The sequence below is a fragment of the Globicephala melas genome, chromosome 7 (genome assembly GCF_963455315.2).
Source record: "Globicephala melas chromosome 7, mGloMel1.2, whole genome shotgun sequence".
NCBI classification, from domain to species: Eukaryota; Metazoa; Chordata; class Mammalia; order Artiodactyla; family Delphinidae; genus Globicephala; species Globicephala melas.
In genome coordinates this window covers 21,893,958-21,916,719 of record NC_083320.1, presented here as the reverse complement: position 1 = coordinate 21,916,719, position 22,762 = coordinate 21,893,958, and the positions used below count along the sequence as shown (strand labels likewise).

The 22,762-nt window shown below is 40.6% G+C and overlaps 1 protein-coding gene across 1 annotated transcript in view; it reads right to left on the bottom strand.

Moving 5' to 3' along the window:
- Window positions 1-9,630: 9,630 nt before the first annotated feature.
- The window catches only part of FN1 (fibronectin 1), a 66,933-nt gene continuing 53,801 nt past the window's right edge, over window positions 9,631-22,762 (bottom strand). The window contains exons 36-45 of the mRNA XM_060302643.2: window positions 22,608-22,697; window positions 22,186-22,365; window positions 20,969-21,058; window positions 19,546-20,012; window positions 18,407-18,545; window positions 16,034-16,198; window positions 14,029-14,154; window positions 13,399-13,505; window positions 10,704-10,814; window positions 9,631-10,385 (exon numbers count right to left, since the gene is read on the bottom strand). Coding sequence (XP_060158626.1) covers window positions 10,314-10,385; window positions 10,704-10,814; window positions 13,399-13,505; window positions 14,029-14,154; window positions 16,034-16,198; window positions 18,407-18,545; window positions 19,546-20,012; window positions 20,969-21,058; window positions 22,186-22,365; window positions 22,608-22,697 — 1,547 coding nt within the window. The 3' untranslated portion in view covers window positions 9,631-10,313. The remainder of the gene's footprint in view (window positions 10,386-10,703; window positions 10,815-13,398; window positions 13,506-14,028; window positions 14,155-16,033; window positions 16,199-18,406; window positions 18,546-19,545; window positions 20,013-20,968; window positions 21,059-22,185; window positions 22,366-22,607; window positions 22,698-22,762) is intronic.

Here is a 22,762-nt window from a genome sequence, read left to right as displayed (position 1 = left end):
GCCATAGTGTCTGGTAGTTGTATTTAATTTGTCTTAGTTATAGGCTCTTTAGTTTGACAAACATTACACATGGTTATTTGTAAGAAATACAGGAGCATCCCTGCCTCCTGGGGCTCAGCTCATCCCAAAATGTTACCTGTGTGAATATCTGTAAATCATTAGGTAAACCAAAGAAACTGAGCAGCCGCCATAGCAGGTGGCACAGGCATCTTAAAGTCCCACTAGTTTACTCATGGGGGATTCTGCTCGTGAGTTACCTCTAATCATAGTTCTAAAGAGTGTGGTTGACTACCTTCTAAACAAACAGCAGATTGTAACCCGTGGGCTAGAAACTTAGGGGGGATTAAAGCTTCTGTTGGCCCGACATTAGGATACTGCCAGTACTTCCTTTTTCCTGTGTTAAGTGAAATGTTTCCCATAATTTAAACCAGTCCTTGATGTCCCCTCTGGAGCTACCTAAAAAATGTATTCAATGTTTGGTGCTCAGAAATGGACCTGGTATTCTCCCAGGTTTACTACCAGAAGTAGGGCACAGTGGATGGCAGTGCCTTCCTACATCAGGACATAATTGTGCGTTTATGTGCCCTGCCCATGTGGTCCTGATTGTTCACATATTACACCGAAGGCCAACTGAAACCTTTTGTCATCTTTCACCTTAAAAGTTGAGTCCTGCCCTCTTCCCATGTCCTTAACCCACTTTCCCTAAATTAAAAGATTTCTGACGGGTTTTTTTAAGGTTATCCTTCTAGTCGTTAATATATTGACTAATCTTCCGGCCCTTGTATAGTTAGTACCCTCCCACACTGAAGACAAGGCTGACTTGTGTGACCAACAAAATACTTTAGGAAAGATGTGTGACTGCTAAGGCTAGGCTGTAAAAGGCATTACAACTTCAGCCTTAGTTTCTTGGAGTTAGCCAGCATGCTGTAGGTACCTTTAAGCAGCCCTGCTGAAGGAGAAACTGTCTTGCCAACACTACCTGCCCACCATGTGCGTGACCTGCCTTGGAAGTGGAGCTCCAGTCTCAAGGCGACATCTTGCTGCCACCTCTTGAGAGACCTGAGCCAGAACTGCTCAAAGGAGCTTCTCATGAATTCCTGGTACACAGAAACAGATTATGTATTGCTTTAAGCCATAAAGTTTTGGGGTGCTTTGTTAGGTAGCAATAAACAGCTGATACATATTTTGGCTTATAACTTGTTAAGTGTGCATTCTATCTCCCCTTGAACAAAGGTTAACACTGAGGGTATAATCATTGGAAGAATTGTTTCTCTATTTAACACTGTATGGTTTGAATACGTTTACATAAATATTTTAAAGAATGGCACTACAAACTATCTCAATTAGATATAAATACTTATGTCCAGATTTATCAAAATAATTCATTCTCTAATCACTGTTTTACATTTGCAGAAAAGAGGACCGTGTGAGAGCTGAAATTCCACCCACCATTACTGCCCAGATATGCAGGCACAATATTAATTTTTAAAGACTCAAAATGCTTTTTTCTAAAAATATTTTAAAATTTTATTTATTTTATTTATTTATTTTTGGCTGCATTGGGTCCTAGTTGCTGCATGCGGGCTTTCTCTAGTTGCGGTGAGCGGAGGCTACTCTTTCTTGCGGTGTGCGGGCTTCTCATTGCAGTGACTTGTCTTGTGGAGTATGAGCTCTACGTGCGTGGACTTCAGTAGTTGTGGCTCGTGGGCTCAGTAGTTGTGACTCGCAGGCTCTAGAGCGCAGGCTCAGTGGTTGTGGTGCATGGGATCAGTAGTTGTGGCTCGCAGGCTCTAGAGCACAGACTCAGTGGTTGTGGTGCATGGGCTCGGTAGTTGTGACTCACAGGCTCTAGAGTGTGGGCTCAGTAGTTGTGGTGCATGGGCTCAGTAGTTATGACTCGCAGGCTCTAGAGCGCAGGCTCAGTAGTTGTGGAGTATGGGCTCAGTAGTTGTGGCTCGCAGGCTCTAGAACACAGGCTCAGTAGTTGTGGCGCACGGGCTTAGTTGCCCCACAGCATGTGGGATCCTCCCAGACCAGGGCTCGAACCCGTGTCCCCTGCAGTGGCAGGTGGATCCTTAACCACTGTGCCACCAAGGAATTCCCTCAAAATGCTCTTTAGAGTATTTCCTTTTAATACTTTCTGAGGTAATTTTTAAATTTTGGACCTCAGACATAAAGAATTGGAATAATCATAGTCCGTAGTTCATGACAGACTGGTCTATGTGTATATTTTTAGTAATGTAATAGTAATGTGACCTCATTCTCCCAAAACAGAAGCTAGAATCTGAGCAGTAACTTATTCTAAACATTTGGTGCCCCCAACTTCCCTACCCCATCCCATTTCAGGGTCTCCTCCAGGAAAATCTCATCCTGTATCCCATCTTCATCTTTGCATCTTTATGCATCTAAAAACTAGAGACCTTCGCCTACCTATCCAAAGACTGTGAAGATTTTTCTCTTATGTTTTCCTTTAGGCAATTACAGTTTTCACTCTTACAGTTAGGTCTTTTATCTATTCCAGTGTTAAAGTGATGCATGGGTCAAGTTTCATTTCTTTCCATACATTTATCCAGTTGTTCTAACATCGTTTGTTGAGACAGCTCTTCCTGTTGGATTGCCTTGTTGCCTCAACCATATTTGTGTGTCATTTCTGGACTCTCTTCTGTTCTACTGTTATGTTTGTCCTAATACCAACACCACACTGTCTTGATTATTGTAGCTTAAGAGTAAATTTTGAAATTGGGTAGTGTGAGTCCTTCATAATAGTCTTTTTAAAGATTTCTTGGCTATTCCAGCTCCTTGGCATTTCTATGTAAATTTTAGAATCAACTAGTCCATTTTTGCAAAAAAGCCTCTTGAGATTTTAATTGGAATTGCATTGAATCTGTAGATCAGTTTGTGGAGAATTGATGTTGATCCCCTTTGAAGGTTGATCCCCTCTGGTTTCCACCAGTTTTTGGTTGCCTTCCAGGGGCTTTAAATAGATTTTTTAATATTTTCGTCAAGTGTTCCTAATTATCTGCAGGAGGAGTAGTCCAATATAATCTACTCTGCCATTAAGAAAATAAAAAAACACCAATAAATATCATAGGATGTTTTCTAATAATTGCTTTAGTTTCTTAAATAATTTTTTCATTTCTAAGTCAGTTCTAGCAAGGTATATTTTTCCCCCTAGGAATTTGACCATTTTTTTTAAGTTTTCAAAATTGTTAGTATGTAGTTATAAGTAGTTTTCTCATTTCTTAAAAGGTCTTTATTATGGATATTTGGGGATAAACACAAGAAAAGTAAAATTCTATGTATCTATCATCCAACTATAATAGCTTATGACTACTTTAGTTTTATCTGTTTCTCCACTTCTCATGCCTCAACACAGATTATTTTGAAGTAAAGTCTATAGATATTTCATCTGTAAATATTTCAATCAGTTAATCTAAAAGTAACTTAAAAAAATTTTTTAATGAATATTCTTACACTTTAAAATGCATGACTATATCTATCAACTGAAAGGGCCAAGAAGTGTGACACCCCAGTGGCAATGAGCGTACCTAATGCTAAGATCTTGGTTTCTAATACCATTATCTAATAAAAGGATCCAGGACTCCTTGGAGAAATGGGTTACTCTAGACTGAGCAGAAAACCCATAACAAAACGTCTGGATCAGTAAAGAGTGATTTGAATTGGGGGAGCATCTGGGGCCCAGGAAGAAAAGCATGAGCCCTCACTCATTTGTAAATAGTCCACCAAGGGCACCCTGAACCCATCCTGTTTCCTCCAGAGGCACCTTCTTTCTGAAGCCCAGTCCCTCGGCCCTTCCTGAGAGCACAAGTCCCTGCAGGTCTTTAAGCTCCCAGTGCCTTCCATTCTTGGACACTCTTAAAGCTCACTTTTGCTAAACACTGTGACAGGCACAGATTTATTTTAAAAAATAAATTGTAATAAACCATGCCTATGGAAAGTGCTTAAAGCATCTACAGCTTGAAGAATCTTTTTTTTTTGTCCATGCCACGCAGCTTACCAGATATTAGTTCCCCGAGCAGGGACTGAACCCAGCTCTCGATAGTGAAAGCACCGAATCCTAACCACTGGACAACCAGGGAATTCCCACGAATAATTTTTAAATAAACATATATCACCACCAACCGGGTAAAGAAAAAGGATTTTGCCAGCAGCTCCCCTGCCATGTCCCCCCATACCTCTTCTTGATTATGGCCCCCTCTTTCGTTCTAGGAAACCACGTTTGGGCTGTTCATGATCATCTCTCCCTTGTTTTGCCACTCACCAGTTTGTTGATCTTGGGCACATGCCTTAACCTCTTGGAATTTGTTTTCTCATCTATAAAATGGAGATGCATTTGCTCCCAAGGAGGCTGAATAGCTCCTGGTTAAAAGCACACAACCCAGGGCCAGTTTGTCAGGTTCAAGTTCCAGCTCTGCTACTAACAAACTGTGTGATGGTAGGTGATTCACTTAGCCTTTCCTCACTTATAAACCGATGTTGCAGTACCTACCTCTTCACGTTGCTCTGAGGAGTAAATGAAACAAAATATTTAACCCCACCTCAGACATGATAAATACTGCTCATAAAAAAAAAATGCTACTTATTATTTTCATAATGCTTTTGTGTATATGGGGCATGGAAGGTAGTGGAAGATGATACTAATGTGTGGAAGTTGGATTTTGCCTTAGTTTTTGAATAGGTAGCCAGAAAGTTTGAGTTCCTTCAATCTTTTTTTTTTTTTGGGGGGGGGCTGTGCCGAGTCTTAGTTGAGGCATGCATGCGGGATCTGGTTCCCCGATGAGAGATCAAACCCAGGCCCCCAGGCCCCCTGCATCGAGAGCTCGCGGTCTTACCCACTGGACCACCAGGGACGTCTCTCTTCAATCTTTCATCTACTCTGTTTTCCCAAACCGCTTCTTACTGCTACCGAATTGGTTGACTAGACCCATCCCAGGGTCCTAGCCCGGGCCGGGACCCCTTGTCTCGGCCAGGGAGGTTCTTTTTCCTATTTTTTCCATTTTTTGCCAACAGCAAAACCGATGTTGAGACTGGAAGAGCACAAACTTTATTTAATGGTCAAAGAATGGAAAAGCAGGAACCTAGTTCACAAATCAACTTCCTAACCCAGTTAGAGCAGAGACACCAAATATATAGGAGGGTCAGGGTAAAAGGGAGGGAACTGGAAAGCGGGGAAGGAATATCCACGAGTTATCTGAGAATAGGGGTGTGGTTTGGACCTGCAGACTGATGCAACGCTCCTTTTCAGTCTTTGTATGGGCTTTTACAGTTGCTGTCACGGCGCTGGTGGGGTGTCACTTAGCATGCTAATGTATTACAAGGAGCATAGAATGAGGCTCAAAGTGTACTGGAAGTGAAATCTGCCACCATCTTCGGTGTAGTTGATTCTAACCAGTTCTTGTTTTTTTCTCTGCAGTTTCCTCCTGAAACTTAGATAAGAGTAACTGGTTTCCATTCGAGGGAGGGGCAGGGGTGTGATGCTGGGGCAACAGCCTTGGTAACATTACCAGGAAGCAAAAGGATATTGAGGTCTTTTGTAACTAAAGTGCCATTTTTTTCAGTTGAAATAAAATACACATATAAAAGGCAAGTCAGTGATTTTTTAGTATATTCACAAAGTTGTAGAGCCGTCACCACTGTTTAGTTCCAGAACATTTCCATCACCCCAAAAAGAAGCCACATTCTGATTAGCAGTTATTCTCTATTCTTCTCTCCCTCTGGTAACCGTTAATCTACTTTCTGTCTCTGTTAGTTTGCCTATTCTGGACATTGTGTATAAATGGAACCATACATTATGTGACCTTTTGTACCTGACTTCTTTCACTTAGTGTGTTTTCAAGGTTCATGGTGTAGCATGTATGAATACTTGATTCCTTTTTATGATCAAATAATATTCCATTGTATGAACAGACCACATGTTGTTTATTCATTCATCAGCTGATGGACATTTGGGTTGTTTCCACTTTTTGGCTGTTAACGAAAAATGGTGCTGTGAACATTTGTGTACAAGTTTTTATGTGAGCATATGTTTGCAGTTCTCTTGGGTATATACCTAGGAGTGGAATTGCTGGGTCATATGGTAACTGAATGGTTAACTTTTTGTGGAACCAACAAACTGTTTTCCACAGCAGCTGCACTATTTTACTTTTCCACCAGCAGTGTATGAAAGGGTTCCAGTTTCTCCACCAAAGTGGCATGTTCGGCGCTTGGCTCGGCGTCTTACAACTAATGCTGAATTTTACGGATCAGGAGGTTTCACTGTACGGTCCTGACCAGCAAGCTCCTGGCAGAGGCAAGGTTTCCTTCTGGAATGAAATGGTGGTTTCTGAGGTACCGTGATGCAGAGAGCTCCCTGGGAGCATCCTGGGCCTGCAGTGTATTTTCCGTAAGGGCATTCTGCTGGGGGATGGGCTGCCTGCAGGATGGGTGATTCCAGCCCTAGCCAGCACTGGGTACTGACAATCACCCCATGCTGGCCACCTCCAAGCAAAGCTAATAACTTCAAGCCTTTGGAGGCTCCACACAAGAGCCATTAATAGGATAAATCTGGCTCCTCAGATCGTTAGAACTTTTACGTCTCTAAAGAGGAATTTAAGGAAATGTAAAACATGCTTTAATATCTCATACCTTCATACCTAACTCTGCTGAGGAATGTTAAGAAAGGAATTTCCCGTTTGGGGCTTTCAGCTGAAGCATCATTTCTCTTGCTCTTTTATTACTTACAGTATTTTCTTCTCTTCCGTTGTAATTTATATAGATTTTTGTTTGCAATTCAAATTGAATCTCTTATTTTAACGAGACTATGAAATGGGATGATGTGGCAATGATAAATAACTTGCATCTCAAATATGACTGCCATATATACTCTAAAACTTCCTTAGTCTGAAAAATCCAGGGCAGGGCAAGGTGCTGCCCTGCTTTGTGCTGCGTCTGCTTTATCAGCCTTTGTGGTAATCTTTAAATGTCCCCAAACGTGAGAAGTCCCAAGAGTGATCTTTTTTTTAATGGTTGAAATGTATCTCCTGAAAATGGGATTTTTTAATTGGAGCCTGCCACTTTCCCTGTCGCAGTAATGGGAACTTACTGAATAGGAAGCAATTTCAGCACTTAAATGTGCTGATGTGTGTTTCTTAATCACTTTAATGAGTTTCATACAACTAGAAATGGAATAGAATTTTCAATGGAAATATAATTAAATGGAAAAGTCATTTCCTATACTTGTAATTTCCACCTGAGCATTTCTTTATTCACCTCCGCAGAACGTGTGCCTTACAGGCTTATAGTGATAGTATACTGACTAACTTGCATAATTCACTCTGGTCATTAGAGCTGAAAACAACAAAAATACTCAACAATAAATTTTATTACAAATCACGTCCAGCAAGACAAGGTATAGCTTAAAAATTATGATTTTTCTTTTTAAACTCATATATTTACTACTTTTATCTGACTTTGCTTGAATTGCCAGTTTCTTGCCTGAATCCAGATTGGTCTTTTCATTATGCCTTTTCAGTCTGGCCTGCTTAAGACAATTCTCAGGAACAACAGTAACATGAGTCAGTAAAAACTGTAAAAGATCTTTGGAAGTCCTTGTGTTTGAATGATTTTGCTGAGAAATAGTAAAAAAGAAAGTTTTACCGTTTTGCCTTGTGATGCCAAAACATAAAAGACCATTGAAATTTAATTTGTTCTAATTATCTACATGTAGTTACTGACTCAGTATTGAAAGAGTTTCATTTGTAAGTTTAATATATTGCTTTTGAGAATCTAGCAGACATTCTGGAAAAAGTGGTGCTTTTTAACATCTTAAATGTGGAACTTGCAGATTTTACCTTTCAGTGTGCAAGTTTTTGATGGGCTCACTATGCATTTAATTAATATAGTCCAACTGGATTTACTTAAACTCATGTTGGGGAAAATCGTTTTAGGTTTGTCTCTAGATAAGTGGTTTGAAGCAAAGTCAGTCTCAATCCAAAGGTGTTCTTTCATTATGTTTTTAAATGTAAAGACCTTTCAATAGGATGGAGCTGAGGTGCAGACTTTCACAAGTTCAGTACCTGGGCTTCCTCTTCACATTAAAGATGGAGGCAGGAGCCCGCTTTCTCTTTGGTGTGTGTCTGCAGTGGGGCTTCCCCTTACACCGTGTGTGAATTTGTATTGGGTCGTATTCTCTCTCCATGAACAATGATGACCCACGTATGTGGAGCAGTCATTTAATATTCTTCCTGTGATTCTTCCTTTTTTCCACATGGACAGAGCAGCTCTCTTGGTAACTACTGGCTTGACAAAGCTGAAAGTTTAGTGATGTTAACAGAAGTCCGGGCTGTGAGTCTGTGTCCTGCTAAGGAAAACTCCTCTGAGCTGGAGTCCCGTCAAATTAGACTGTGGAACCTCTCCCGGGGTGGGATGGGGGGGTGGGAGGGAGACGCAAGAGCGAGGGGATATGGGGATATATGTATACGTATAGCTGACTCACTTAGTTATACAGCAGAAACTAATGCACCATTGTAAAGCAATTACACTCCAATAAAGATGTAAAAAAAAAAACCACCTCTCCCTAATGAGATGCTAAATGGCAAAGAATTTTATAAACTAAATCCATTCCAACATGAGTTTTGTTTTTTTTTTCAAAAACCAATGAACCCTGAGGAAATCTCTTTCTGTATTTAGTCTTAATATTTATTGCCAGGTATTTTTGATATTCTGTTACAGTCGTGTATAAAAAAGTGTTTTCCATGCCTTGTATATTATGAATGACTAATCTTTTACTAATTAATGATTGACTGTTTCCAGTGCTGCTATTCTACTATTTTGGATATGCCAGATTTAATCTCAAAGTTTTAGATTTGTTGGTTCCCCGAAGTTAAATTGAAAAATAAAAGGGCCTTTGTAGACCAGGACTGCACACAGTTTGTTCATCTGGGGCACTCCAGGGTCAGCTGGCATTTAAACAAGTTGGATTGACGTTATCATACTGCAGCGTTTCCTTAAGACAGAACCCCTCTATGCCATGCGATTTAAGTAGTTTTTTGGTGGTTTTTTGTTTTGTTTTGTTTTGTTTGGCTTTACTGTGCAGCATGCAGGATCTTAGTTCCCCGACCAGGGATCAAACCTGCTCTCCGTGAAGTGGAAGCGAGGAGTCCTAACCACTGGACCACCAGGGGATTCCCGATTTAAGTAGTTTTAACCTCTCAGTCATCTTTTTATTTTCCTTGCAGGTAATTGCTTCCAATAGATGTTTATTTAATGAAGGACGGAAAGGAAGTGGGAGGGAGGAAAGAATTATAATGGTTAGAAAAGAACAATGAAAAGTTTGTTTCGATTATACTTCTGAAGAGCTAGCTAGCAAGTTAAGTATCTGAATCCACCTAAATCTGGTAAAGCGGAAAATATAAAGTTATCTCCATTACTGAAGAGATAAAATGACAAGACTGAATCTGGGTTTGGGGAGGGACAAACTTAGAAAAGCTTGTACATAAATCACCAAAATTTAGAGAGCCGTGCGCATCATGGTTTTTCCAATGTTTGCTGAATAGCGAAGAAAAAACATTCAGGAAGATTCTTATTTCCCCCCAAATTTCTGTATGTAAAAAAGAAGCCATGATGTTCAAGTTGTGGAATGTAAATCTTTTATTAAACAGTTGTCTTTCCACAGTAGTAAAGCTTTGGCATGTACAGTATAAAAAATAATCACCAACCATAATTAGACCAAATTCCTCTTATTAACTGCATACTAAGTGTCTTCAATACAATTTTTTTCCATATAAAAATACAGGGAAAAGTTGATAAATAACAGGTAAGAGAAAGATTTCTAGGCAATACTAGAATCATTTGGAAATAGTGAGTACTGTGGATATTTCAAATATCACAGCAACAGGGACATGCTCTTCCTACAGTATTGTGGGCCAGATAGTTAAGTGGAAGCAGAAGTGTTTGGGTAACTTCCCTATTGAAAATTTTGGTAATATCATTTCAAGACATTTTGTATCTTGGTTGGTGCATGTGCTTCCCTATTGATCCCAATCCAAATCACAAGTTAGAAACATTTCATTTAAAATACTGAGCAGTATTGAATACTTTGGAGAGCTGGCAACATACTGCCCCATTTATGAGAAAAGTCTAAAAACACTCCCAGGGTGATGGTTGGAGAAGCTGTGAATTGAGCTGAAGCTGGAGAAGTTACTCCAGAGCAGAGGGCTTAAGAAAGAAACAAACTAAGCTGGGGTCTGCTAGCATCACTCCAGTTTGGATGGACCTTGACAGAGATCCGTGCTTGTTTCTCTGGGTTGGAAATATTACTCTCGGGAATCTTCTCTGTCAGCCTGTACATCTAAAGGCATGAAGCACTCAATTGGGCAGTTGACATTCTGTTAAAAAAGAAGAAGAAAAATTAACAGCAATGCTGTAAAGGCTACAGAGGAAAAAAGGGGAGGGTGGCTACTCTGATAATTACTTATGCATAGGAAAATGTCTAGCTTTAAGAGCTTAGCTATATATATTGGGCAATGGGAGATGCTCAAGAGAACCTAAATTATGTTACAGGATACAATATTCTTTCTACTCTTAAGTCTTAAAAGTTTTTTAAAATGGGTTCATTCAGAAGAAAGGTACCTACAGAAAGAGGCTCCCTGCTATGTGCCTAATTGCATTTAGGGGAGAAACACGCAGGGTGCAAATGCACTTACAGTATTTGTTCTCTGATGGTATCTCTGCGAATACTGGTTGTAGGAGTGGCCAGTTGAGCCTTCGTGACCAGGTTCAGCCCCTGGTCTGCGGCAGTTGTCACAGCGCCAGCCCTGAGAGAGCAGAGGCATGAAGTCGGATGGGGTTTATGACAACACAAGAACATCGCAACTTAGAGCTTGTGTCGAAGAATTTCACCTCTTACGGGTCGGCAAAATATACGCAGTTAGTCACAAAGGAAGCTTTGAGGATGATTTCATGCACTTATAACTTGCAGAATACATGTTGGCTGATAACGCATGTTTTATAGCTGCCTCTATTGATGCTTTTCCTTTTTCCTGAAATGTCTTACAAACCCCACCCATCTGCTAAGGCTGATTCCAGTCCCGACTTCCTTAATAAGCTTTCCACACTACATGATGGAGGAGGTTTTCCTGGAATCCTAGAGCTTTTAAAAGGAACGTGAGATCACATGGACAGACACCCTCATTTTATAGGTAAGGGAAAGGAGACCCAGAGGAATGACTGACTGGGGGGCGAGGAAGTCACACAGTGACCTGTGAGTGGAGTGGGACTGCCACCCAGCTGGGTGACTCCTGGTCATGTCCTTTCTACTGAGAGATCCTGGGACTTTCCAGCCATGTGAGCCTTCTTTTGCCTAAATTAACCTGAGTTGGGCTTTTCTCTTACAGCCAGAAGAACCCTAAGTAATACAATCACTTTCTTTCTTATATTGTCAGTGAAATATTTCAGACATATTTGTCCATTTAAAAGCATATCCCCCATAATACCTAAGACAGTACGGGTAAATACCTACTTTTATTTATAAGAATCAGTGAATCTTGCTTTCATATAAACACGTAACAGTTCCCACTCCTGTCTAAAGTGTTTCATTTCGCACTTCGCTTTAGAGCAGAACAGGTGTCACACGTTAAAGGTTTCATGTACGTAAATCATGAGGCAGAGAGGCTGAAGTGAGACCAAAACCGACTTCTCAACAAATTCACTTTCCATCCCACTTTTCTACACTGAGCACATGACCAGAGATGACTGAGTTCTGTGATCACGGTCTTTATATGTGTTAAAGAGAGACAGAGAGAGAGAGACTTTCCCCACCCAACCACGAGTGGTGGAATAAGGTCAGAGTAGCTTCCAGGGGCTGCCCTCAGCCAGACCCTTGAAGACCCTTCTCTGCTGCCAGTTTAATCTTCCTAAAAACCGTCTTCCATCATGTTCCCTTTCTCTTGGGCACCTGCAACTGGCTAATGCCAAAGGCATCAACCAGTGAGCCTTACCCGGGAGTAGGGAGCATGCTCTTCAAGGACCAGAATTTGAAAAGCTGTTGGGGAGGGTATGTTTTCATTGAAAAGAAAGGAATGTTATGTTTCGTTGCTTTTATTTGAGTTATAAGGCATTTTATTTTGTAATTTCAAAGATTAGAGGAAAGCACAGCACTTTTCTGTTATATTGAAGTAGGACACAGATTAGAAATGGTTGAGAAGTACTGGCATGAATAATGGACCTCCGAGGCCCTCCATAAGTGGCCCCCACTTCTTCCCATTTAATGTCTTCCCACTAGACAGCAGGCAGAGGGTTGTTTCACTGGAGCCCACATGTGCCAGCTCCTTCCCATTCCAAGGGGCTGTGCTCGCCCTGCTCTCTCTGCTTCCCCCATCCCTCAACCAGATTGTAACCATCCTAAACCCCAGCCAGCGGACTATGCTGGTGGCGCAGTGGTTAAGAATCCACCTGCCAATGCAGGGGACATGGGTTCGAGCCCTGGTCTGGGAAGTCCCACATGCCACGGAGCAACTAAGCCCCTGTGCCACAACTACTGAGCCTGTACTCTAGAGCCCACAAGCCACAACTACTGAGCCCAAGTGCCACAACTACTGAAGCTCGTGCACCTAGAGCCCGTGTTCTGCAACAAGAGAAGCCACTGCAGTGAGAAGCCGCGCACCGCAATGAAGAGTAGCCCCCGCTCGCCACAACTAGAGAAAGCCCACATGCAGCAACGAAGACCCAACGCAGCCAAAAATAAATAAATAAATAATTTTTACAAAAAAACAACCCAAAACCCAGACAGTTCATTCTTCTCTTTTCCACCAAACCTTTCCTGCTGACATCAGCCTACATGGGAACTGGGTTTGTCAGATCCACTCAGAACCTGACTTAATTAGCTGGACTTTCAATGTATGCTAATTTAATATCTCCAGCTATATCATTAAGAGCCAGGACCATTTCTCACTCCCTCTGTGTGTCCCATATTCCTGAGCATAGCACTAGACCTATGGCAGGAATCTATTTGGGGATTGAGAGAGGGTACAAAGAAGTGGTATTTTCTTAGATCTGGGTATTCAAAATATTTAACAGCAGTATCACAGGGGCACCTGCCCAACAGAATGGAGCAAGAAGCCCAGTGCTACCCAGCGTTTAACACTTCAGTTGCTGAAGAACGGAGGCAGTCTGAGAATAGTAGGTATGGGGGAGGGGGCTAAGGCTGCCACAAAGGGGGAGAACTGGAAAGGGGTAGTCAGTAGCGTTATGTTCCAACAGGAGCTGAAGTATTTCCCCATTTCATAAGGTGCACTACCACACCTGTGTGCACAGCCCACAGGAAGCATAACTCTTAATCGTCCGTACAGGAACCTCCCCCCCTTGTCTAAATTGCACAGAGCCTGGCCTATCTGGTCTTACCCGCTGGCCTCCAAAGCACGTGCAGGAGCAAATGGCACCAAGATATTCTTTCTGCCACTGTTCTCCCACGTGGTACGTCTTCCCATCATCGTAACACGTTGCCTCATCTACGTGGACACACAAATCATAAGCGCGTGTAAGACTGAGAACAGTAATACAGACTTGACCCCTCTACGGGGGTGGGTTTGTTTCTCTCCTAAATTTGTCATCACAGCCCACGTGCCACGTGTTAATGGGAATCATCCGTAAAAGAGGTACTGCTGTATAGGTCTTAGGGCAGCATTTCCAAAGGCTAGATCTAATAAACTGGAAACGGTTCAATGCAAAGATAGAGATCATATTTTAAAAGTTGAATCTAAAGACCCGTAAGGATTTCTTGTTACATTTCACTGCAGATTATGGTCAAAATACTCAGGTCGGAAAAGTGCTAAAGTGCCCTATAACAACATTAAATTATGGCTCGTTTTTGAAGCTTGTCTCTGCTGTCCCAAATCAAAAGATTAACAAACCCACCGTTCACTCCTCAAGAAGACCTAAAGTCTCCAATCATTTCTGGGGATGAGAGTTACAGCTCAGTAATGAAGGTGGGAGCGCTCAAGAAGGCACTAAAAGTGATTTGTGGCAACGTACGGGGATCGCACTTGAATTCTCCTTTTCCGTTTCCAAGACACGTGCAGCTCATCATCTGGCCACTTTCTCCCTGACGATCCCACTTCTCTCCAATCTTGTAGTTCACACCATTATCATGGCACCATTCTGGGGGGTGGGGAAGATCAGAGGCAAGGAGTTATTGGCGTGTTCTGACTCACAAGATGGTGAGCGTACTGGGACATGTCACCAGATTTTCAAAGCCAGGTATCTGGAAGGAGTGGCAAGGAAAGATGAAGGTCATGATCCCTCTGACAAACCACTTTTTTGGTTGGATTTGAAAATATTATCTTTACCACTTAACATTTTCTCAGATATTTTAAGATCCAGTCTATTCCATCATAATCATTTCACAAGAATAGTCAATGACCTTCATTTGAATTCTCCCTATTAAGGTTTAAAATTGGGAAGGCTAAAAATAGTTAATAGATGAAAAGTCACTTTTGGATTTGCAGAGATCCTGGATACAAAGTTCAATTAACCAAAAAGCAAAGATCAGCTGGTTTCTACACACTACGACCTGTTTCTTGTAAATGGGGAAAGTGAAAGAATAAACCTATGTATCAAAACAAAAACAAAATGATAAATCAATGGTTATCATTCCTACAAATAAGACTGGTTCTAAGGAATATCTAAGATTCACAGTTACATATCTTTAACTACCATACATAAAAGATGACTTTTTAATCTTCAAAGTTTATACTAAAACAAAACAAACTTTGGAAGTTTATATAATACACACAACTTCTGTTTTGTCAACAAGTCAGTCATTCCTAAAACTTTAAAAGTTAGTCAATCATTATGACATCTAAGTGAAGAATACGTAAGTTGAGCCAAAGAATCACATAAATCAACTTACAGCTCTGCTCCCACAGTTGCGCCTAAGTACTTACATAGGTAATAAATATACAGACTTAAAAATAGCTCAGTTTCAGAAATTTAAAACCCCTAATTGATGCCAAATGTTAAAACTTCCAACTCCTAAACAGCACGTGACACGTCTTTCTATTTTCAGATGGTCAAGCACAGTAGTCTGCATTGAAAAAATTAGTTGTGTTTATATTTCAGTCTGAATTAAACCAATTCGTGTATACAAGTTAAGTAAAATACTCTTAAGATCGTTTAAAAATCATTATGTCATATTTCACCCAGTACAATTCCTGGATATGTCTATAGGAGGCTTGTTAGAAGGCATAATGATTAACACCTATGAAAATGAACCAATTTCAATAAGAATCACATCCTCTAAAAACCAAGCAGAACCAAAGGATTTAAAAATTCTAATACTAAACCTCAAAGCATGATAAGTCATTCCTAGGTTATTTTAACTAAAAAATAATTTTAAACAATAAAATCCTTTTATAATTTGAAAATCAAATCTTTTTCAATTGAAGTTGATTCTTAATTATCTACAAATGGATTATCTGTACTCTCCACATTACTTGGCAAGATTCAAGCTACCCAGTGTATGTGTGTGTATGTATGATATGAGTGTGTATGTGAGATATGAAAGAGTGTGTGTGTGGGTGGGTGTGAGTGTGTATATATACTATGATATGTGTATATTTGGTTTGTGTTGAAAGAGGTAGAATATTGGTAAGTATAAATATTCACCTCTGAGCTCACTCAACACTACAGATTAAAAGAGACTTGAGGTTCCGTTGTGTCTCTGATACCCTTCATTAGACCTGGCTCCAAAGAGGTTGACTTTATTCATTTCACAAAAAAAATTTTTAAATCATATTACCGTCGCAAATTTATTTTTAATTAATAGTCATATTGAAATACAACCCTTGAGATGAAGCAATACTCAACAAGTAAAATTTCCCATCATTTTTATATGATGCAAAATGTTACTTTGAGTCAAGCAGTCTCTACTCGTTTGCTTCATGTTTGGAAGAGGTTGCATCTGCCAAACATGCTTCCTCCTTTGGCACATTGTGAGAATGCATGGAACTGCAAGAGGTGGACAAAGCAAGCTACTCACTAGATGAATCACATCTGAAATGACCACTGCCAAAGCCTAAGCACTGGCATGAGAGTTTAAAGCCAGATTCAGACAATCGCTCCCATTCCTCTCCAATGGCATAATGGGAAACCGTGTAGGGGTCGAAGCACGAGTCATCCGTGGGTTGGTTTAGGCCTTGGTCAACTACATGAAGAAAAGGAGAAAAAGGCAAAAAAAAAAAAAAAAGAAAAGACATCTTATTATGGTTTTGGACCATAAGAAGAGAACTGAATTATTGTATATAATGACTTATTCAAAAACAAAAATCCCGGTAGCGCTAAACAGCACTCATCTGTTCTATCAGTGCATCAACTGCTCTAATAAACAATGCTTAGATTTTGCTAGTGAACACTTGCCACAAGCCTCTTAAAAGGAGCCCATCTTTCGCTTTTGCCCTCAGTTCTAAAAAAAAAATCATTTCTAGTAAATCTAGTCTATAGAACATGGAACAGATCATGAGGCAATTAAGAATTTCAGTGGTATGCGAAGGCTGGAAATTCCTCTCCATCAGTACCTGAGTGACCCTAAGCTAGTTATTTAACATTTCTCTGCCTTATTTCCCTCCTCTGTAATGTGGGGATAAAAATAAAAATATCTCTACCTACTCAGGATCTTGTGAAGATTACATGAGATCATGAATTCAAAGCACTGGCCTATTACCAACACTTAGAAAGTGCTCGCCAAATAAAGAATAATTATTAGAGGGCATCTTTTGCTTTTAATGCAAAAGGTGTCACAGTTTTATATACCATTAAAATGTGATCGCATTTATTTTATTGCATTTTTTTTGTATAATAGTGCAAAAAGCCTAGATTTTGTACAGTGTTTTCATAATGGTCAGACTGCTTTACTCTATCAATAAAACCAACTGTTCCAAATAAGAGAAAGCAATGGGATATCGATGGCTTAGAAATTAAGTAATGGAATCTCTTCATGTTGCTTAGATCTGGTCTTTATGTTTTGGGAAACTTATTTTAAAATAATCTATGCAAACAAAGCATGCTTCAAATTATTCTCTAAAAATCAAGTTAACTTCTGTGACTTTGAATCCCACTGTGTATGTTTTTTTTCACAGTGCAAAAATCAAAAGCTCAAAAGCAATAGATATTTGAAGTGTCTAATATTTTGAAAGGCATCACAGTGGAAGAAAATAGAATTTTGTTGAAACTAAGATGTCTGAAATGTCTCAAAGCTGGGAGAACCTGGCTAGAATGCAGAATATTGCTGCTGGGAATAAGGAGTCGGAAAGAAAAATGGAAGGAACTTAAACTGCTATGAGGGGTTTCAATAACCTTCCTAAAGATAGCCAGGAGTTAAAATTCCACCTGACCAAATTCCATCTGGAGATGGAATCTTTTTTTAAAAAATGATGTGGAAAAAGCACAAAGACCTTTGTGCTCTTGAAAATTCCTTTCACATGGCATTCTACTAGCAAAACCACACGAAGCAAAAAGTGTGCATTACCATGGATATATAACACAATAAGCACAAGATAATACCACCCCCTCCAAAAAAACTGCTTAATTCACAGGCTTTTATACATGTGAAAGAACACAGTCACCTATCGAATGAGGAAGAAGCCTGAGGTTAAGTAACTGGCCCGAGCAATAAAGCCTGTCACTTGGCAGACAGAATTCAGCACTCCCTGCTGATGGGGAATGGAGAACCCTCCAGTTGGAAAATTTGAGATTCATGATTTTGATTATTCCCTATCTCATGTTTCTTGGTGACTCTGCAGCTTCCTGGAGTTTGAAAAGCTGGGTGATACACTACTGGTTTAACAGAACTTTCCAGGTGCTACAAAGAGTCAATGACCATTTAACCTCATTGTGGTTTTAGGCCTATATAATCATGAAATAACATGGGAATAAGGGAGCTCTTTGGACAGAAATGGGCTATGTTGGTAGCATTTTACATCAGGATCAAAACCCAGCAGGCATTGATGTCGGCAGATAAGGAATTTCCTTTACAGGTAATCACTTTCAGCACTTAAAACTTAGGAGGACAGCAACCTGGTAAGATGAAGAGGGTCTGGGAACAGAGATCAGGAGACTTGTGTCCTATATCAACCCAGATACTCCCTAGCCGGGACTCACAGTGTTGGACCAAACAATATTTGAAGTCCTTTCCAGGTCTTTCATCATATCACTGTTTGAGACTCTATTTATGTATGTGTTTTACAAGATACTACGATACTCTGAGGGGAAAATAATTGAATTTAAAGTTGCTCAGTTACTTCATGGAATTATTTCCTAAAGTCAAAAGACAACAGCAAGAAAGGAACAGTCACTTGAAGAAGCATCTCTGGGGTAGTCCAGAACTTTTGCCCAAATAACCCCGATGTTCACATACCAGAATTGCCCACGGTAACTACTTGCTCCCGAACCTTGTGCCTCTTCTGGTCTTTTATTGCCTCCACTATGATGTTGTAGGTGGCCCCTCTGGTAAGACCCGTCAAGGTGGCACTAGCAGAAGTTCCAGGAACTCGGAACTGCAATTATTAGCACATCCAAAGTAGGGGAGAAAGCATTATAGTGAGGAATTGATACGACTTTCCCTATTCTCTTCTCAGTAACTCTTACTGTGTAAACACAGCAAAGGGAGACAAAGATGAAGAGTGTAAAGGTCCCAACCAGAGAAGGAGAGAAATGGAGCTTGAGTGAGGGGGTATCGTTTCTACATGACAGATTTTCCTGCCAAAAATCTACCCTACGTGCTCCACAGTTACCAGGAACCCTCACTAATTCTAGAGACAGCCTCCTCTTCATCCTGCTGTAGTTGCAGTCTGGGCAAGCCCACTGGCAGCCGTGGCCATGCTGCCCCCTTCACATAAAACGTGGATGCTGTGCTATGTGGGATACACATTCATCCCACACAAGTGGCATCTGACCCCAACATGGGGTCCTTCAAACCCTTTGCCAAATCCTCAAACTCATGTTTCTAAGCTCATAAATCCTGCACAGTGTAGTCAGTTTTTAAAAGTCTGCCACTTTCTACAAATAAGAAAACAGTGAACATTGATATCAGCAAGACACATTAAAGCATAGAAGTTTTAGTCAGAGAATCAATCACTTATAGGCACAGCTTCAGCCAAATTCTTTCTCCTTTGACATATTGTAGATAATGGGATTCTTCAAGGACAAACCGTAATGATGGCGTTTTAGCCCTTCCTGGACAAAAGTAAATTCAGGCAGAATCTCTCTCTCTCTCTTTTCTAAGATCATTCTTTGTCTATATTACCATGGAACGTCAAATGATCGATAATAATAGAAATGATTTTATTCTCTACTAAACGAAAGCTAATGACACTCTTTGGAACATCCCCTAAAGCACAGCCGTACTGAGATTAAAAAAGAAAATCAGGACTTAAGCAGGCCACCTTTCTAAGAGGTTCTAGAAGTACGCCACTGGACATCAGAGCTCTGGTCACTTCAGTAGCCTAGCATAGTTTTTTCCCAGGCTGCCCAGAAGTAAAGAGAAACATGAATTACCTGCAAGGGTTCTTCATCAATGCCAACTGGATGACATGAAATGATATACTCAGAGCTTTCCTGGAATGGGGTCCATGAGATTGTTGTCTGAGAGAGAGCTTCTTGTCCTGTAGAAGCATTTGGATTGAGTCCCAGAACGTGAGGGTAGAGATGATGGTCTACGTCTCCCCTGGGGACAGGACCAATTTGGATCTCCTCATTTACATTCGGTGGATACGGTCTTGGCCTATGCCTTACGGGGCTGGCCATTGTGGGCGGTGTGGTTCGCCTAAAACCATGCTCCTCAAAGATCATTTGTTGCCCAAGACTGGGCTGCTGACCAGAAGTGCCAGGAAGCTGAATACCGTTTCCAGTGTCATACCCAGGGTTGGTGATGAAAGGGGTCTTTTGAACTGTGGAGGGAACATCCAGGATCTCTGGTCCATGAAGATTGGGGTGTGGAAGGGTTACCAGTTGGGGAAGCTCATCTAGCCAAGAGAGGTTAGAGCCAAAAAAAGCAAAGCGTGTTAAGCTCCCGGAAGTAGCCTCGGGAGCCGTTATCAGTTCAGGCAACAATGACTATTTTTCAATCAGATCAAAGCTCCTGGAAAATTAGCAGTTCTTAGGTCACAAAACACTTTTTTTCCAGAAAGAAATCTTTATGATTTTTCTCAAAGTTTTCTTTATAGTTTGGAACGAAAAAAGTGTTAGTATGAATTTATCATACACACAAAGCTTTGAACCGCTGAGCCCCATAGAAGCTGCCTCTGCTCAAATTAAGCCTAACGGAACTGAAATATGCAGCCTTTTTTCTCTGTTTCACTTGAGAATCATGTTATGAGGACTAGAATCCAGACTAATTATATCAGCGTCTGAAGTATGAGAATTCCAGAGGTTTGGTGCAGTAGTTTTTCACAGTTTGAAATGCTAAGAACAGATTAAAATACACACATAAAAGTTATTTTAAAATTCTCCTATCAGCATAAATAAAGCATTTTCTTCAAATTAAACTGAAATTGGATAAAAAAGTAAGACATTAGTTCGAAGTTTTAGAAACCAAATAATAAATAAAGACAAATGAGAAAGATTTTTCCCTCCCCTCCCCCTTCTTATAAAAACATTTTAACTTCAAACGAATGTATAGAAGAACAGCAACGATCGCAGCTTGGTTTTTGCATTTTAATATCCGGTTTGAAGTTTTTAAAGATGAATCAAAGGCTTTTATATTGACTGGCTAGGAAAAAAATAAAACAGTTCTGCAGATGGTTAGCTTATTCCTGCTATCAAAGAGCACAGCATACATGCTATGCTGTTAGAGGGAAAAAAAAAGTTTCATGAGAAATGCATCGAAACCTGGAGCACTTTTGCCCTGCAAAATGAATCATTCATAATTAGTTTTGTTTTGGCCATCTCCCTGTTAACCACCGAGGAAGGTGCTCTTTACCTGTCTTTTTCCTCCCGATCAGAGGCTCACTCTTCTGATTGTTCTTGAGGGCAATGACTTGGATTGTGTACTCGATTCCTGGTTCCAGACCTGATGGAAGGACAGATCATCACATTATGTCTGTGGGCTCAGCTAGTCAAATGAAAGTTGATCTCACCAGGAGATACTACTGGGAAGCAAGCTTCCTCTCTCCAGCTGGCCACTGGCCTCTTGAAAGGCAAAACTGACTTCGTTTTGCTTCTGCAAACACTCAAATACTCTGTATACAATAGCCACTTAGCAAATTAATTATCTTCCTGTCAAGTCTGACACCTGAATAAGCACTTTACTTTTCCTGGGTATTCGGTTCACATGGGGTCTCATCTGCCCTTCTGAATTCAAGAAAATCTATCAGCGTTGCACACTGCCAGCGAAATACACACTTGGGAGAGATCAGTGCAGACTGTATACATGAATCTACTTAGGCCTAACAAACAGATGGCTCTCAGTGGCAGGATCAATGAAAAAGTTAGACTACAAAAAAGTGCTCTGCAGGAAAGAGTGACCACTCTTTGTGTGGTCCCTGTAGGAAGTATCCAATTCAACGCCTTCCATATCTGATTCTATTTTCCTGTCTCCAAGGTTTCTAAAGAAGCAGTGTCTCCTTCTGGTACCTGTGTGTTCTATAGGATTTTTAAGTCTAGATAGCCTATATACACAGTTTACCGTACAATCTCTTGGACAAAAACAATACCAGAGGCCTATGATCTCTTATTCCCCATCCCAAGCACTCTCTCCAGTATGGATGACTGGGAAACACTTTGCCTCAAGACCTATCCTGTGAAACCGGATAATGAGGGCCATCGCAGGTGGCACTCTGGCAAATCCTGCAGACTTATCATTCTTTAGGTTGCTGAGTGAGAGAACAGTATCAAAATTTGCTAGTTTGCTTTGAAAAATGTCTTTTTCTAGGAAGAACTGATAGCTGTCTGGCAACTATACAGAAGATAAAAAGATTCTAGCTATGCCATTATGACAGTATTGAAATTATTGCTTTGTTGTGAATTCTGAGATGTATCAAGCTTGACAGCTCCTCCATAGAGAATGCTTTTTGAAGTTGTCAGAAATGGGGCTTCTTGTTCTCATGGTACAGCACCAAAGACACAGTTGGAGTCTGCTAAGCACTTTGTGTGTCCTAGAGAGTAAAGAGGAAAACGGCAGCATGGAAGCAGCAATACCAGTAATAGTAGCTTCTGTGACACCAGGGCGGGGCCGAGGGACCACTTCTCTGGGAGGGGACCCGGGCTTCTCATACTTGATGATGTAACCAGTAATCCTGGCACGAGGTGGCTGCCATGATAACAGCAGAGAGTTGGGTGTGGTGGCCAGGAAATGCAGGTTGGATGGTGCATCAATGGCTAAAAGAAAACAAAGTTACATCTCTTTAAGGAAATGAATAACCAAGAAAATTATTCCCACATTCTTTTCCCAGCCCTTAAAAACAGACTTGAGAGAATCTGAGAGTTCTGTAAACAGTAAAAATGATTCACTGTGATCTGGAATACAAAAGTATCAGCCTCATTTTTGTTGCTCAAGTTCACGTGACTGATCACACAAACATATAAGTCAGTGGCATTTCTTCAGTAGAAAGTGTAGTTACCAGTAGAGGCGTCGATGACCACAGGGGAGCTCCGGGCATTGTCATTCAAGGTGTACAAGTGGATCTTGTAGTCAGTGCCGGGTTGTAAACCTGGGATTGGTGAAGAGATGATTTTTATCTGATCTTCATTTACTAGGAAAATTTTCAAACTCATC